The 18,125-nt window shown below is 32.6% G+C and overlaps 1 protein-coding gene across 1 annotated transcript; it reads right to left on the bottom strand.

Moving 5' to 3' along the window:
• Positions 1-287: 287 nt before the first annotated feature.
• Positions 288-16,340, bottom strand: LOC119839379 (transmembrane protease serine 9-like). The gene is made up of 14 exons (XM_038365651.1): positions 16,145-16,340; positions 14,571-14,688; positions 13,898-14,060; positions 10,143-10,348; positions 9,138-9,343; positions 8,684-8,744; positions 7,864-7,982; positions 4,174-4,269; positions 3,962-4,040; positions 3,440-3,602; positions 2,897-3,102; positions 965-1,176; positions 624-681; positions 288-510 (listed from the first exon to the last, which is right to left on the bottom strand). The coding sequence occupies exons 1-14, from the start codon at positions 16,196-16,198 to the stop codon at positions 389-391; spliced, it is 1,863 nt and encodes a 620-aa protein (XP_038221579.1). The 5' UTR covers positions 16,199-16,340; the 3' UTR covers positions 288-388.
• Positions 16,341-18,125: the final 1,785 nt, after the last annotated feature.

Here is an 18,125-nt window from a genome sequence, read left to right as displayed (position 1 = left end):
AATGAAGGTATGTTAATAAATAAAATTCAACGGACGAAATAAACTAATGCGCGTACCTAAAATCATTAAAGGCGTGAATTTATTGAATTATAGCTGTTTGACTTCGACATTATAAAAACCCTTTTTTGTACCCCAAAAAAACAAACATATAATTTAGAATGTCCCAAGTTTTATGGCAAAGGTTAAACCGAAATCCTAAATCACTATGAAATATAGCACACAATCAACATATATATTGACGTGTAATAAAATATGGGTTTAAAGGGATATAATAAAACGAAATGATAATGTATTCACATTTTATTAGTGATGCACTTTTGCAATGTGCAATTAAGCGAGGTTTAATTTATAACTCCTAAAATCTTGACTGCATTTTTTTTTATTTTAATCAATAGTCGCAGTAACAGGCGTCGTCAGTATTGTCTTTAATCCAGTCCAAATAATGCGTCACTCTTGTATAAACTCCGGGAAAGCCTTTTCGGGCGCAGCCATACCCCCATGATACAATACCTGCGAAATCAAAGAGATTTTTTATTTCAATTCATATTTTTTAACGAAAAAAGTACAAATTCCAAAGGAAACCTATGAAAAATATTAATTGAATTTTAAAATTTCACATTTACCGATAAGTTCATATGCGTGATCTTTATTTTCTGCAATCAACGGCCCTCCGCTATCGCCCTGAAATATAAATAAATATTAAGAAAGTATATATGAAGTTACCTAATACACTACAACTAAGCACCGGATTATATTCAAATACATGGGAGTTATGACTTACGCGATCATTCAGTCAAAACAGGGTAAGATAATTTTAATTTACGATTATATAATTCTTATTATTATTTACAGTGCGCATCTTCTGAGCTTCTGATTATTTACTATTGATTCTATAACAAGCCGCTGTATACGACCTTAAAGAATTTATATCACTACGATATAATTATTTAGTAAATATACTAACTGTACAGGCATCCTTATGAGCAGTAGCTGGAAAACCAGCACACATCATAACGTCCTTAATCTTCGTCTTATTGTAGCTGGTACTCTTGCATTCCTCATTGCTGAGGACAGGCAGTTGTGCTTCAAGAAGTGAGCAAGACCAATTGCCTGTTTCTCCCATCGCTCCCCATCCAGCAACTGTTGCTTGTGTACCAGTGTATGTCTCCGATTTGCCTAGCAAAATGGAAGTCAAATTAAGTAATTATTATGGACATTCCATTATTGCAGCTAATCATACGAAGTAAAAGTCATAAAAGCTATAATATGTCATTGACCTCAAGAGGATTGTACACAGTAATACAGAAAGAAGTGGCGTGAAATGGTAGCATATTACTGCGCTTCGGTGTTTCGTGGGGTGAGTAGGGGAGCCGGAGGTCCACATCTCTTTCCCCACTATTCCTAGCATATCTTTACTCCCGTCGTGAAGCGTCGTCGTTTGCAGCGGCCTTATCTCTACAAAAGTTCATGAACGGTAGGCTTCGCTTACCAGCATGTGAACTACCAGCTCAGTTGCCCGCTATTACATATGCGCTATTACATGCTAAAGTAAAGGCTAAGGATATTTTTGACTTTTTGGATTTTTAATCGTGTAAGCTAAAGCACCATTAACGCACAAAAAACGGATAAGAACTGCTAGTTTACAATACTTATATCATTTAAATGTTACGATTTATAACTATTGAACATTGTTTAAAGTTTATGATTTTACATAATAACTGTAAGTTATGTATGAGGCAAATATTTATAAGAGAAATACTATGAAATAAAAAACTTGATTAACATAACATTATTTGAAATAGCGATAAAAATATGCTTGGGTAAAAATAAAAAAAAATCGCCCAGATACGAGCCGGTCTCGCGCACCTAGGTGCGCACATAATGACATGATATTTCTAGAAATGTTTGCTTTTCGCAATTTTCTTTTATCTGTGTTGTAAAATTTAAAAAAATTAAATTTATTAAATTATTAAATTATTAAAATTAAATTATTAATTATTATTTATTAAATAATTAAAATTCGTTCAAGATTTTTTTGATAGTACTCTTGTTTTCTTTCCTAGCGAGGGTAAAAAATTTGCAATATAAACGGCCGTATCTTTAGAAGTTTGAATAATTTCTGATTGATCACGAGAAAAAGGGTCTTGACAAACAGGCAGACGGATAAAAAACTGATTCCATATTTTCCTTTGGATATCTCGAAAGGGAAATTAACGTGCTTGTGAATTACGCACATGATTTTTATACTTAGGTAGATGTTCGATGTAGGTACTTTGTTAAGTTGTAAATTTGCATTTTGACGATTGATCCTTAAAACGTGTTTACAAGAGATCAAGTAACATTATTACTTATATTATTGTCAAAGATATCATGTGTGCATTTTAAGCAGGACAAAACAGACATTTTTTTATTCAGATATCTTACACGGATAACACACAAAATAATTAATTGAAAACCTAATTTTATGCAAATATTTTATTTCTTTTCTACTATAATTCTATGTCCTTTCTCGTGACTCAGTCTATCTTTGCGCGAAATTTCTTCCAAATCGGTTCAGTGATTTAGACGTGAAGAAGAGGCAGACAGATAGACAGAGTTACTTCCGTAACCATAGATTAAGGTAATAAATTTCTTGTTCCTAATGGTCTCCGTATATATTTTGTTTTATACAATTGATTAGAAAAACTTCCGAAAATAGAATCTGTGGCCTCGAATAGCATGAAATAAAAAACCTATTATCTGTCTGTCTTCTGTCTATTATCTTCTGTTTTTGTCTCTTGAAAATAATAAACTTTGTATTCTTAATTACAAGCTTTGCGACAGAATAGTGTTTTGCAAACAATGTCACATTGGTGAAATAGAAGCGTGTACGTAATCCGTACAATTGTCCACTCACTTTCCATAGGCGGTATGCAGACAGGCCTGATAGCGTGCGTGTACTCCACAGGCTCACTCAACCTCAGCAGAGTTATATCATTCGACAGTTCGGTAAGTGTGAAGTTGTGAGCAATTATCTTAACGACGTATCGCATTTCAGGCATTGTTTTTATATTACATCTGTTGTGCTCGCCGAACTTGACCCGGAACAAGAACCACATAAAGCTGAAAATGTATACAATTTACAAGGATTTTTAATTTTCAAAACTAGCTTAATAAAAAGAAACGGCTCCCTTCCATGGTACCACATACTTAACGACGTAAATAAGAACTGTTGTCCTCATTGAATTTGATTACGAACTGGAAATATATTTTGAGAAATAACGGAACAGTAACACAGATATGAAATAACTTATCTATTATGTAAAGCATATTCTATATAGAAAAAAACTGTGTGAACTGATCGTTACATGAATTTTTAATAGGTCATACAATTCAAGATCAAAAAATTTCCAAGGAAGAAGTTTTGAATCAGGTTTAGTACAACACCAAAACTCCTTACCCCTTCACACAATGTGCAGCTGATACCACATATCTATCATTGATAAGAGACGCTCCGCAGCCAAAGGAATTGTGGTAAATAAGTCGGGCTATCCAAGGGAAGGCATTCACGCTGGATCCAGTACCTCCAACCACGCGCGGCTCTTCATTTCGTTCTCCACAACCTTATTCATTTGTAGATATTAAATTAATTCTTTCCTTATTAATATTGACTTACGTTTGATCAAATGAGCGATTAACATAAGCACTATCTAGCAACTACATCACATTTCGTGATAAGAAAAAATATTTCGATCAAATTTTCGTAAGAAAAATATATAGTCCCATTTGAGTAGAGATGGGTTACGAATTTTTACAATTAACGAAAACCTTATACCCATAGGATTAAAAATATCTGAATCTAATAATTTTTTCATCATTTAAAGTTTCGAAGTCTTTAAACTGTGATATCACGAGGGATTTATGTATAAACATAAAAAGAAGTCATAATATTATTAAAATACAATAAATCTGAACTACTTACTGCAATCCTTGCATGGCGGAAGCTGTTTTTCAGCTAGTCGATCATAGATTTTCGTATCATCGTTAACTCTAAAGGCCTCCTAAATAAAATTTATATGATTAAAAAATAACAAGACTAATTACATAAGTTTAATAATTGTATTTCACAATGCATTAATTTTAGGACTTCTATGCCTTATTTGTATATACGTAAGAAGATAATTCAAAAACTACCTTACTAAACGTTTTTCCGCTACTGACAAGTGCACACAAAACTAAGAAAGCACTCAACCACATCATTGCACCATTCGAGTTACACACAATGCTAATTTATTTATGTAATGACCATAAAAACATACAAAAATCATACAAGCGCTGGGTTCACTGTTATTGATACACTAACTCAAAACTTCCAAACCGATGTACTTATGAATATTGGGCACCCTAAAATGTAGCCGAATACTAAAACACGAAAGTTATTGCCACTCCGAACACAATCTTAAAGCATTTTAAACTCGATTTTATAACGTCCGTATTGTTACAAGCAAAAGATAACCGAGTTCAGCGTTAAGCTTTGGGGCAGCTTTTGGGAGCGACATTTTAGTTGCCTATTGGACGAAGTAAAGGTGTATTTATTTGGCAATGACCGCGTGGATCGTTGACCTCATGTTTCATTATTAAGACTAATTTATGCTCTATACCTCTCAGTAAAAGAGCGACTTTGAATTCGAACACAGATCCTTTACATATTCATGAATCATGCCTCAAATATGTCTCAGGCACGTGAGTATTAAGTTTAAAAGCATTATATCTATTTACTATGTGTTTGTGGTTTTAACATTATATGTAACAATTAAACATGGAACATAAAGAGCAATAATTATTGTAATAAGCGCCGCGTCTACCTCATGTTTCGGCTTCGATCAGTATAATAAAGTCGATGTTTCCTAGTGCCTTTTGACGTGCGCCCTCCGTCCGGATGGCGTTCGGGTCAGGGGTTTGGTGAACATTAATGGTGGAGCGGATAAAATTCCATCGGGGGCGAACGGACGGCGTAAGCTTGTATTTCAGCGTGCAGCGCTTCGGGCTGGATACTAAGCGGAGGACCTGGTAATGGGCAACTGGTGAGCGGGACACGGGGTACAAGACAATGTGTCCCCTTAGTCCCGTCAAAAACAGTTTTAGTCGGTAGGAATCCGACATAAGCCACGGCTTCTGCTCTGGGAGCCATGGGTGTCGTGTTCAATATTAAAAAAGGTCCTATAAATCCTATCGATGAGTTATAAATATGTTGTATATTAATATTGAAAAAGCTCTAAATATTAATACCCTAAATATGACAATGTAGGCATTGTGTGTCGCATACAAACTATAGACTTGTTAATATAACGGTACTTATGAGACGCTAGACCGGTATCTGTGTATAAATTACTGCAGAAACTATCTGCTTAACACCTTTCTATTTAAATAATTTTATTGTACTTTTGTCCAGCAATATATACTTCATTTTAAAATTTATAAACAAAAGATTATATAATAGTATTAAAATAAAAATATTAAGCATAAAAAAACCATCACGGGACGTGTCCCATGGTGGAATTCGACTTACGACTCATTCTGAAGAAGTTATATGAAATTTGCTCAAATTCCTAAGTTGGAGCATACCCAGCACAACTAAAAATTATCTTAATCCCAATTATAGCTTATGAGTTTAAACGGACTCAAACATACATAAAAAAATAAAGTTATGAAAGACTTACGAAGTTTGGGATATATGTTTTAAATCTGAAGACTAATATAACGAAAACCAACCTTTGTAAAATGCTTTTTTAACATAATTATATACAATTTCTATCACTCAGAGTGAGATTTGTAAATAAAAAGGAAACCACAGTGTTAATTTGCTCATATTTTATTAACAGGGGTGTTAAAAATCTATATATCTATTCTAACAATATATAGCTGAAGAGTTTGGACTACTGAATTATGGGACCATTTTTAAACATCCTTTCACTGCTGGATATATACGTGATCCCTGAGACTATATGCTGTATATAAAGGCTATATGCGTGGTGGTACAACCGTAGTACGGTTATAGCTGGAGAAATGCCATTCGTAATAAAAAGTAAATAAAAGATTTGGACATCATTTCTCAAGTACGGAAAAGACGACTATGAAATTACTATGGAATAATCTTAAAAGTCTCTTCTTTCTGGAATCTGCATTAAATATTCCGTTAGCTATGCCATGTTTAAGTTTAATGACATTCAGTACGTGATATTATTAATATCATGAAAATAAACAGAGAAGTGGAACAATATTTTTTCAGTTATAACTTAAACAGTCAGTCAATTTATTTTATAAGTTGGCAGTAACCAAATAATAAATTCCCACCGTTGTGTAAGAAAATCCGCTATTATATTTTGAAAATGAATAATTACGATACAATTAAAGAGAAAGATAGATTATATAAAAAGCAGTGGTGGCTCAGTGGTGAGAACCTCGGACTTCAAAATCGATAAGTCGGGGTTCGAGACCGATCGAGCGTGCAGGAAATAAATTGATTTTTCAATTTATCTGCACATGTGGATAACATCACCGCTGCTTAAAACGGTGAAGGAAAACATCGTGAGGAAACCGGCATGTTCAAGAATCAAAAGTTCGACGACATGTGAAATCTGCCAACCCGCACTTGTCCAGCGTGGTGGATTATGGCCTGAACCCTCATAGGAGGCCTGTGTCCCAGCAGTGGGAACATATATGGGCTGATGATGATGATGAATTATAGACCCCAAAACAATGGCTGGTTAACATAAGGTTCAACTTATAGGCTACATTTGATTTTTAAGGAGGGCTAATCAATACATGTAACCGAGGGAAAAAATGGCAAATACGTTTTAGTCCACGTGAAGGAAACCGAGACAAGAAAGCTGATATATCACTACATAGTATAAAAAAGTCACTTTCTCAGTCCCTAGGTCTCTATGTATGATTAAATCTTTTAAACTGCACAACGGGTTTTGATGGACTTTTTTTTAAGATAGAGTGATAGTATTTTCTTGTGTTTGATTTTACGCGAGTATTACACATTTAGAAATTAAAGACTTTTTAACGGATATTAACCGCGATTTATTCATTGTATTACTAACCCGACGTTTCGAACACTTCACAGCGAGCGTGGTCACTGGGAGACTCCCCGTAACCACGCTCGCTTTAAAATTGCGTTTAAAATCCGTTAAAAAGTTATTAATTTCTAAAAGACAGAGTGATTCAAGAGGAAGAAGCTAGCTTTTGCCCGCGGCTACGCACGCGTTAAATTCGGAGTAGTTTATGTACACATAAACCTTCCTCTTGAAACAGTCTATCTATGAAAAAAGACCTCATCAAAATCTGTTGCGTAGTTTTAAAGATTTAAGCTTAGACTTTAAGTCCAGAAATAAAACCACACTGGAGATCATTTTTTATTTATTAAAAAATAATTACAAAATAATCTATGACTTAATTTATATATTATGGCAATGTATACACCTAAATAATTACATACGTTAAGTAAATGATAAATTTTTGGTTACTTAAAATGCAATAGTGTATGTCATAATTAAAAGTAAAAAGAAATGTCATACTATTTTTTTCCGCTTTGTAGTTCTTATATATTTGAGATTAAGCGAATGAGCAAATATATATTCATAAGTATTAACCATAATATTTTATTAATTCGTAAATATTCTTGTGTTTCAGTACGTAATATTACGTTTTGTAATAATTATTTTGCCTCATATAAATACCATAAAAACTCATATCACAATGTCAATAAATATTATGGCGTAACTAGAGTCAAAATATATTTACTGACCCCGTTTATGCTTAAATAATATTAATTTCGATAAATAAAATAAATATGGAATGAATGGCGAAGGAGTATTATTCGGAGCAATAGCAGCCATCTTTTGTGTTTTCTTTAATCCAGTCCAAGTAGTTGGTGACTCTGGTGTATACTCCTGGATAGCCAACCCTAGCACAGCCATTACCCCAAGATACGACACCTAGAATACAAAAATTTAACTATTTATCTAAAGAAAATTAATATCTATTACACATGTTTTTTTGAACTTTGAAAATTTGAATTGAATTTGCCAAAGGGGGAGAGCGAGACGAAAATATATAAAAAATCTCAACTTTCACCCTTAAGAACTATTTGATATTTTATTAAATTATATTCGTACAAAAGGAAATTAGCAAAATTACTCAAAAAAAAAAACTTTATAAATGAACTTTACCATTCACTAAAGTTCCTAATTTCAAAGATAGCGGTTAAAACATCGCGCCTGCGATTTAGTTCCAGCCAGTAATTTTACCCAAGTGTAATTATTGAATTCAATTAAACCAGATTAGGTGACAGGCAGTTTGCGATCCCTTCTATATAATTTTGCTAGTAATGTTGAAGTATTTGCAGATACATGTCTGTACGTTAAAGAATTAAAGATACACGGGCATCATCCTATAAGTACAGCTGTAAATCTAAGATTTATCATCATAAAAAATACGATCAACTAGCATTTCATATTTACGTACCTTATTCGCAAAGGCATATTATAACATCAAACTAACAAAGATGTTTTAGTATAAACACACTTAAGTAGTTAAAGTTGAAATGTTTATGCACTTAACACCTACATAAAACACGGCATTCAACTGGATATAAGTGAAAGGCGTATTTGTTTGTGTTTGATATAAAAATACCTACCTATAAGCTCGTAGCGTTTGTCATTCTTCCTTTCTGTGATGAGAGGTCCACCGCTGTCTCCCTGAAAATGATTAGGTTAGAGGGCTTTCTATATGACTTGATTGCTTCAAAAGTAAGGCATAAAATGATTCCGTTTAAAAGGCAATAATTAAATAATGTTTCTATTAATCGTCGAGCAATTTTATAATCTGATCATAAAGACTCATAATACAAGTGATGTTGCAAGTAATTTTATATTTGCTGCTAATGTAGGGTTTTTAAACACCATGATTTTAAGGACATGATTTATATCCACCTGTAAAATCACAATATTTTATCTTAAAAACATATTAACAGAACCAATTGCTATTATGTCAACATGTTCAAAAAGAGTTTTGCACTTGAAAGTGACTGGCGCTCCGAATTAGGATATCAACGTGCTAAAAGAAATATTACCATTACAAAGATTTCTCACCTGACAGGAATCCTTTTGCCCAGTTCTAGGGTATCCAGCACACAGCATATTATCTGTTATCATACTGGAAGTGTACTTGGTATTCTTGCAATCCTGGTTACTTATCACAGGAACTTCCACTTCTTGCAGAGTACATGACACCTTGCCCTCCTCAGTGAGAGTTCCCCAACCAGAGGCTACTGCTTTAACTCCCACGTATAAGTTATCTATTGGACATAATGTAATAAATTACCTCTATGGATAGAAATAAAACTAACATTTAAAAGTTTTTCAGTTCCGAGAGTTAAAGCTATTCCAGCTATTTAACATTCCAATAATCGATAAATCAGTAATATACACAGTAAGATAAATGAATAAGATGATTACAACAATCATGTTGATGGTTTTAAATATTTTCGTACACACTATATAGAATGGAATAATACAAAGAAGGTTGTCTTTTCTGAATCCTGAATTTCAAATGCCATGTTTGCGATGAGGTGTGTATTCATTATTTATTTATTTACCCACTAAACTGGATGAGATTAATTTATATGACTTTATTGTTTCATTCATTTGGCAATAGAATGTCACTAAACTCAGTGTGTGTGCTTTTTGCTCAATGTGCCCTGTCAATGGCCTTGTTCAATAGTTTCCATTGCATCCTGAGTTGAACTGCAACTCTTCTCTATTTAGTTGCCGCGGTAAGCTTCAGCTCATCTTCCTTAGGTATTGTATTATAAGTGTGTGTGTGTGTGTATTTGAATTATTTGTTTGTTGACTATTGGGATAAGAAATGATAATTTTCATGTTTATCATCATTTCAGATCATTTCATTGGATACATCCCTTATCGCAAATATATAGGAATGGTATGTAAATAAAAAATCTCATAGCTTTTTAAAAATATTGACATAACTCAACTTAGAAACTTTGTTCCGTTATGACGAAAGTTCTAGTTGTAGTCCACGAATAAGGGATACGTATTATTTAATAATACTTTTTGACAATATAATATAATATATACCTGGATTAGTCGGCAAGCAAATCGGCTTAATAGTAGCGGACATAGGAACCCTTTCGTTAAGGCGAAGTAACGCTATATCATTGTCGAAGTTGGTTAGACTGAACTTGTTTGCGATCACACGGATGACAAATCTTGTCTCTGGACGTATAGTCGTATTGCAGCGATTATGTTCCCCAAATGTCACTTTTATCATAAACCACATGAACCTGAAATTACAACCGTAATGCTTAATAAATAACATACTTTATCGGGTGTAGTTGAAAAAAAAGACCTAAACATGTTCTATGTTGCATATTTCACTATTTGTAACGTCAATAGTTTATATATCTACATAATGATATTTTAAGTATATTTTTATAAACTCCTACTTCTACGGTAGCTGCAACCTTAATAGAGTGTTAGTTAATATTAAATAAAATTATTTCAATCAATGAGTTGATTAGGAGTATGATTTAGGAGGTAATCATGAGTATAAACTACTAGTAACTGTTTATTAAATGTGGGAAACCAGCATGATTCCGGTCAAATTGAGCAAGCTCGCACCGGGGAAAGTACCACAGTCCACAACCCCATAGTAGTGAAATAGTAGCATATAAATTTTCCTGTGTTTCGTTTAATTGTTAAGGGAGCCCATATATTTGAGGTTTTTTGAGTCTAGTCCAGTCCTTTATTTCTGTCACGAATTTTGTCTTTTCCCCTCAAAAGCGAGCATCGTGTTTGCCCATGCTCTGTCTCAGCAAATTCATTGCATTGGTGATGGCTTACCACCAGGCAAACCACCGACTCATTTATTCGCTCTGACATAAAAATTAAACCACGCGTTGTGTACAGTCCGCGAGTATTGCGTGAATTTTGTAACATGTACAAAATGCATGCTGTAAATATTTTCCACTAAGTTTTTATGTAACTTTTCATATCATATCAACAAGCAAACATGAAATTAAAAACAAAACGATTTTCCAGAATTATGAGGAAATTAATAAAAAAATTAAAATTTTGCTCATCGTCAAAGGGTTCTTAGTAATTTATAAAACATTCAAGCCAATTCCATTTAAATACGAATTGACGAAATTTTAATTACCTATCAATTATTAATACCTATTCCACATCAGGCAGGAGGTATGACATATTGTAAGTACAGTTAATTAACTCGTTACGTGAGTGAACTTTATCATACGGAGGCATCATCAGGTAACTCATTATGTCATTACTGACCAAATTAGTGAGGACACGGGGCGAAAGTTATACGGAATATTTTGGGTTAAAGACAACCATGAACTAGTACACTATTAAAGTCCTCTTTTACACTTTCTCTTATTGTATTCAGAAACGTATCGCAGATTTTCTTTATCGTTTTTAGCTTAACTTCACCATTTATTTGTTTTTACGTGACATTATTTATTTCACGATACCGTTTCGTTAACGTTTATTTTATTTGTATTATCTTCGATCTTTATGTGATTGCTGAATTTATGTAGGTAAGTTCTACTCGTAAATCTTGTATTAAACTAGCATGTGATGATGTGCGTTCATCGCTAACGATTTTGCGTGATCAAATCAAACAATCAAGGTGAAAACCGCAAAAAAACACCAAAAGGTTCAACAAACACTCCCAAAGTGGACATTTATAGAGGATATTGAACTCATACTTTGAAGCCTGACTCTTAGCCGGTTTAAGGTGAACGCACTGATACTATATATTTGAATTTACAAATTCGGACTAAGATATTATTTTGGGCTTGTTTTCCAATTCTCAGGTTGTCGGACTCGTATTTTAATGATTAACGATTTCATCTGCAATTAAGACGCACATTAGACATTTATTGAATGTTTATAAAAACTTATTTAGTTCCACATCTTATCTTGTTAATGTTGTCGTTAAAATATTGAAAAATTTATTGCATTCATTAAGTCATGACGCACAACTAAAGGGCAAGAGACAAATACCTAATAATTTTTATGTTTACCTGCGTGATTTTCAACGATAAATTTTTATATCTTTGATTCAAACGTCATTTAGTTATAAATATATATTGCACACTATTAACACAAATGTATTTCAAACTCTCTTATTACAAAATAACTGTAGATTATAAGAAGTTTTGAAGAAATATTCGATGTTTCCTTTTTCCTTTACTTGTAACTATTTTACTTAAATACAGAGATGTAACAATATTTCTATCAATTATACAAACTACTAGGTGGTACCATCATGTAGCATGTATTTATTAATAATATGTAACCTTTAGAAATTAAGGACTTTTAAACGGATTATATACGCGATTTATTCATTATATTATTAATCAGTCTCCCCGTGACCATGCTCGCTGTAAAATGTTCGAAACGTCGGGTTAATAATATAATGAATAAATCGCGTTTAAAATCCGTTTCAAAGTCTTTAATTTCCAGAATGTATAATACTCGCGTAAAATCAATCACAAGAAAATAATATGTAACATTTTACACGTTCCAGCCATTCATCATTAACCCTAATATATAGTGTGTCAATTGTTAAAGTTTCAATTAAATACTTTGGTCAATTATCCACTATTAACCTTAATTATATTATAACTTCTAACACAAATTTCGTGGAAATTTTATTAGGTGTTGCTGACATCATAAATATGACAATTATTATTGATAGGTTGTCAAGAAAACTTATCAAAAATAATTCATTTCTAATTTAATTTAAACTTCTATTCCAAAAGATGGAAATCAACGCATGTAAGTACTTGCAACCGGCAAAAGTCTTGCAGATTAGACGCTTAGAATTTCTCTATCTTTTTAAATAGGATAGGATTCACACATAATGAAAATGTTAAAAATGCTCTTCTTCAGAGATATAAAGATTAGAGAGATCAAATAATAGAGATATCAATGTTTGATCTACACGCAACATTGTAGTCAACCTTCGATTTTATCTTTAACTTAAAAATGTAATTAATTGAGCACTAAAAGTAAAATCTGGTTGTTAAGAAAGTGAAATTCCGTTGTTAAAATAATGGTCCCCCTTCCCTTATTATAATAAGTATTATTTATTTCGACAAAAGCTGTTGAGGAAAATATAATTGCAGAAGTTAAAAGGAAAAGGTTGTGTTTTATTGCATATCTTGGGTTTAATTAGAGCCCCATGTCGCCAAATTGACGTTTATCTTGGTCAAGCAAATTGATGTCAGACCAGAATGCACTTTCCGATACTAAATTTAAGTTTTTGTTTTGCAACGTGCTCAAAATATTATTCACGAACTGGTTTCCCAAATAATGATGGTAAACAAAGTATTTTGGCTGTCCTTTAGGTCATTGTTTTAAACGAAATTCTTAAACATACCTATGTCGAATGTCTCTATATTCACTGACTTGCACTTTTAGTTCATAATAAAGATATAATTTAATAAATAAGTGGCGAATAATACATACTACATCTATATTCTATGATATTATTTATTTAATAAACATTCGACAGTAGATGTCGAGTTTATAAGGCGAAAGTTGCAACATTTTCACCGACCTTTATAACATTAGACGTCTACCAATAACAAAACATAATTATGTATAATATTCAGCAATGATAAAGTAAAGTAGACATAAAGTATTGTTCATAAAGAATCCCATAAGATAACAAATAAAATAATGTCCAGAACGCATCCTTGCGATACCCCGAACCAATAATTTCGACATTATCAGTCGTCTACAAGCTAAAATTAAGCTTTGCTTATTTTCACGTTGTTAATTAAAATACTAAATAAAAAGTTTACCCCTTAACACAGTGAGCAGCAGTGAGAACATATCGATCGTTGATCAACATGCCACCACAGTAAAAGCGTTTGAAGTACGTCAGTTTTGCCATCCACGGGAATTCGTTGATGCTCGCCTCGGTACCACCAACGATACGTGAAACTTCGTTTCTTTCACCGCATTCTGGAATCATATTAAGTGACTTATTAATACTTTCGCATAACAATTTACCTTATTTTAATTCATGAAGTGCCTCAATTACCGCATTCCCTGTCTCACATTTGCAGATGAGTAAATGGAACTAATACAATCAGACTTGAAATAATATAAAAAGTACCTATTAGATCTGTACCTAAGAAGTGATAAGTATGGTACAGTAGTTCTTTTCAGATTTTTTTTGTCACCGTCGGCAGTGGAGCTAGTGGGTCGCCTGATGGTAAGCGCTACCACCGCCCATGAACATTTGGAGAGGCGTAATGTTGTTTGCAGACCTTATGTCTCTCCAAATGGATTGCCGACTTCAAATTGGAAAGGGATTGGGAAAGGATTCTTTAGAGAAATAAAGGAAAGGAATGGGAAGGGTAAGAAAAGGGAAATGGAAAAAGATTCTTGTAGTTTATTTTATTGGATTGATATGTTATGACAATCTTTTGCGTAAGTATTTAAATCTAAAAAAATATATTAGATACTCACTGCAGGTACATGTAGTTCTGAGCTGGTTCGCCTCCAACAGCGGTGGTCGGTTCCCCCATACTCCTCCGAAGAAGTTTTTGGAAAATATTCCCCGAGACTGTCGCAAGGAATCGCCCGCCTACAATATACATATATTGAGTTATAACTGACTTTACAGTGATGCAGCTCATCAGGTAAGATTAATAAAAAAGTCTTATTCTGAACATGCACAATAATAAACTCAATATGATTGAATGTTCATATAATTGTAGATTATAAAAAATTTACATAGTACGTACTTGCGTTACTGCGTTACTCGTAGTACTTAACGTCAAGTTAGTGCAAATGTAGAGATAGTTACAAGATATATTTAAAAGGCATATCTTAACGACTAAATTGGCAAACAAATGATATCGTTAATTTATACGCAAGGCACTCTATGGTCTCCTATGTCAACGTTCAAATACTCATACTTATAAGGTAGGTTATAATAACCTTTAGATTATGTGTTTGGCTATTTCTACTGGCCCGGAAAGCTTGAGCTTAGTACTATTTGAACTCGTAGATGTGAATTACTCACAAAAATATCACGATCACATTTTATAAAGTGATTTGCTGGTGATTTCTATAACCCAAGAGGTTTTATAAGTGAATTGTCATATCTCTATGAAAAAATAAAAAACTGAAGAGTGTGTTTGTTTGTTTGAACACGCTAATATCAGGAACTGTTAAAACGATTTCAAAAATTATTTACCGTTGAATAAGTTCATGATGTTCTCTAAGAGCTGTCTATATATGAATTTCTATGGAATAGTATCATATGAAATCATCCGAATATCATCTCAATGAATTTGAAATACATATTATTGATCAAAACTATTGAACTGCTAAGAAATGAAGGTAGAAGAATACGTTTTTATAAAAATGCTTTATAGAGCTCACTTCAAATAAAAATATTTTAAAATTTAACCGTTAAAGAAAATGGCAGTAAATAAATAATACATAATGAGTCACATCTATCTTATCAATCAAGTCTTTTGTAATTAACATACAAAAAACTTCTCTTTTATGTTTTACGTTGATGAAACTCGAATTTCTTGAAATAAAGGCCAAAGGCACCAAGATTGTTATTTGAAATCCCCGAACTTTGATATTAATCAAGCAACATAAAAAATATTAAATTTAGTAATTTATTGGAATTTGACAATTAGTGTTCTTGGTGGTTTGTTATGTTCCCGCCCAAACTTGTGAGTAGCTAATTATTGACATATCATTCGCTTATATTTCCTTCACCCCATGCAGTAATTAATCCCTTTTCATGTAAGGGTTTATTATATTGAGTATACTTAATATTGTAATGAATAAAAATAAACTGATCTCTGTATTATTAACTAGATATATTTCCACGAAGAGCAATAATGACAACGACGATACAGTGGCAACAATTATTGATAACACGAGACTGATTTTGTAGTTCTGGTTTGTTTTTAATAAAGAAGAAAAATAAAAAATTGAAAAACCTAAGTTCTAATAAAAAAAATCTAGGTCACAAAAATACAATTAGCGAATTGTGAACAAAAACAAAGCAGACTAACCTCTGAACTAGTGAAAGTTGCAACGACCAGCAACAAAACGAAGCACTTCACCATGCTGATGTTTTTAATCACGCATAGATTATAAAATTAAAAAGTAATATAAAAATTCGAATTTAGAATTTCGCGCAAGATGTGCGCATCATTTGAACTTGTCGCGCGCGCTCGCCAACGGACCCACACTGAGACTTACGGCGGCGGTCACATTCGTGGACGGACGTGATTTGGATACTGCTCACACCCCACTTGATTGTCTATTAGAATACAAATAGAAAACAACTGTTAAATGTAAATACTCTGTATACTTTAAATATTTCCTTGTCCTTTTGTTTCGTAATTTCAACTTTCCAGCTATTCTTATCAGGCCCTTTAGAAAAATAGAAAATGTGGTTATGAACGGACTTTTTCGTACAATCAACTCGTCGTCCTTTTATTTTGAAACATTATTTTAATATCTTTCTTTTATATATACTACTTATACTATTAATTTATTATATGTTACTTTTATAGTTGTTAAATTGACCTTTAGCAAAGAATATCTACTCTTTATTAAGTAGATACCTATTTCTTACCTATACCCTATATCCAATAGTAATTAAAGATAGCACTAGCTGATAAATAGATACTTTATGGAGTCCTCATATGTATATAAAATTATTCAATAATAATAAAATCAACAAATGCCAACTCCTCCATACATCCTTGTGGCCGAGAGACAAGCGAAAGTGACACTTTCCAAGCAAAACTCTCGATTGCTTCCACTTAACAAATCGCACAGGTCACGGCTGTAGCAGGCTGTATTTGTGTGATCTCCTTACAAATCCTTATATTATTAATGCGAAAAATGTGTTTGTTTGTTTTTCTTTCACGTCGCAAGGGAACGATTTCATTATATGATTTTTATGCCTGATGGTAGGCTAAAGAGTGACATAAGCTGCTTTTTAAGCAGTGAAAAATCAAATTCAGGAATTTCTTTTCACTAGGCGACCGAAACCGGAGAAGCGAAAAGGTAGTCAACATAATAATAGATAGATGATAGGACACCTAGAGTGAGCTGTTATATCTCTAGTAGCGTTTAATTAAAAATTAAATACCTTTTTTACTAGTTTGCTGTTATTACGTGTTACTCTATTACAATATCAGTACCCTGCATCCTTTAATAGCGGTAACAATAAAAGCGTTGGGTCTTTATAACTAAGTATAATTTAGTTTAAAAAAGCAAAATTGGATGGATGGACAATGGGGGTAGTCCATAAAAAAGCAAATAGTGAAACACTATGACAACATTAGAATGCTAATAAATATTAGAAAAATAAAAATATATATATTTCAAAATTGATCTCTATTTTAAAATTGCTCATAACAGGTAATTGATGAAATAACTGATATTTCCATAGATTAAAAATGAATAATTAATCTGTTTTCTGAAAGACTAGTCAGATTTAAGTAAACTTGCGTTGTTTCTTATGTCGTTTTATGAATATTAAGAAACGTTTTGTAAACTTTTGTCCTATAAGCATTCCCTTCTTTTCAACCGGCTTCACAAAAAGAAGATTCTCAATTACACGAACTGTTCCTGCGTGCCTTATTTGATACTTTGCTTTCTTCTTCTTTAACGCAGCGATAATGCCACCTTTTGTTTATATTATTAATTTTTTATTTGCCATTCATTATTCTTTTTTTTTAATTCTTCCAAAAATGTGATATGATTTATTTACTTGCTATCTTTCTAGATAAAAAAGTAACATTAAATAGTAAAGTAAAATGAAAAAGCATTTCTATCGTGACTTTTCTAATGTGCCGTGCTGCTCTAAATCTTTTCCTAATTAAATGTTAATGAAATTGTTAATCAAAATGATTAAAGTACAACCTCCGTACGTTTGCTTTCTCGATTCTATATTCACATTAACATTAGATAGTTTCTAAGAATAATCAGGGAAGTTTCTACCACCACCAAACAAACCAGGAAAACGTTGCTAAAAAT

This window comes from Zerene cesonia, chromosome 3 (genome assembly GCF_012273895.1).
Source record: "Zerene cesonia ecotype Mississippi chromosome 3, Zerene_cesonia_1.1, whole genome shotgun sequence".
In the NCBI taxonomy this organism is placed as follows: Eukaryota; Metazoa; Arthropoda; class Insecta; order Lepidoptera; family Pieridae; genus Zerene; species Zerene cesonia.
This window is presented reverse-complemented; position numbering and strand designations above follow the sequence as displayed.

Excerpts from the sequence above, each read along its gene's own strand:
- LOC119839379 (XM_038365651.1), bottom strand. The coding sequence starts at position 16,198 with ATGGTGAAGTGCTTCGTTTTGTTGCTGGTCGTTGCAACTTTCACTAGT. Across the intron at positions 8,745-9,137 it reads GGCAAAAGGATTCCTGTCAG|GGAGACAGCGGTGGACCTCT; the intron begins GTGAGAAATCTT and ends AATCATTTTCAG. Across the intron at positions 3,103-3,439 it reads GCTGCACATTGTGTGAAGGG|CTTTATGTGGTTCTTGTTCC; the intron begins GTAAGGAGTTTT and ends ATACATTTTCAG.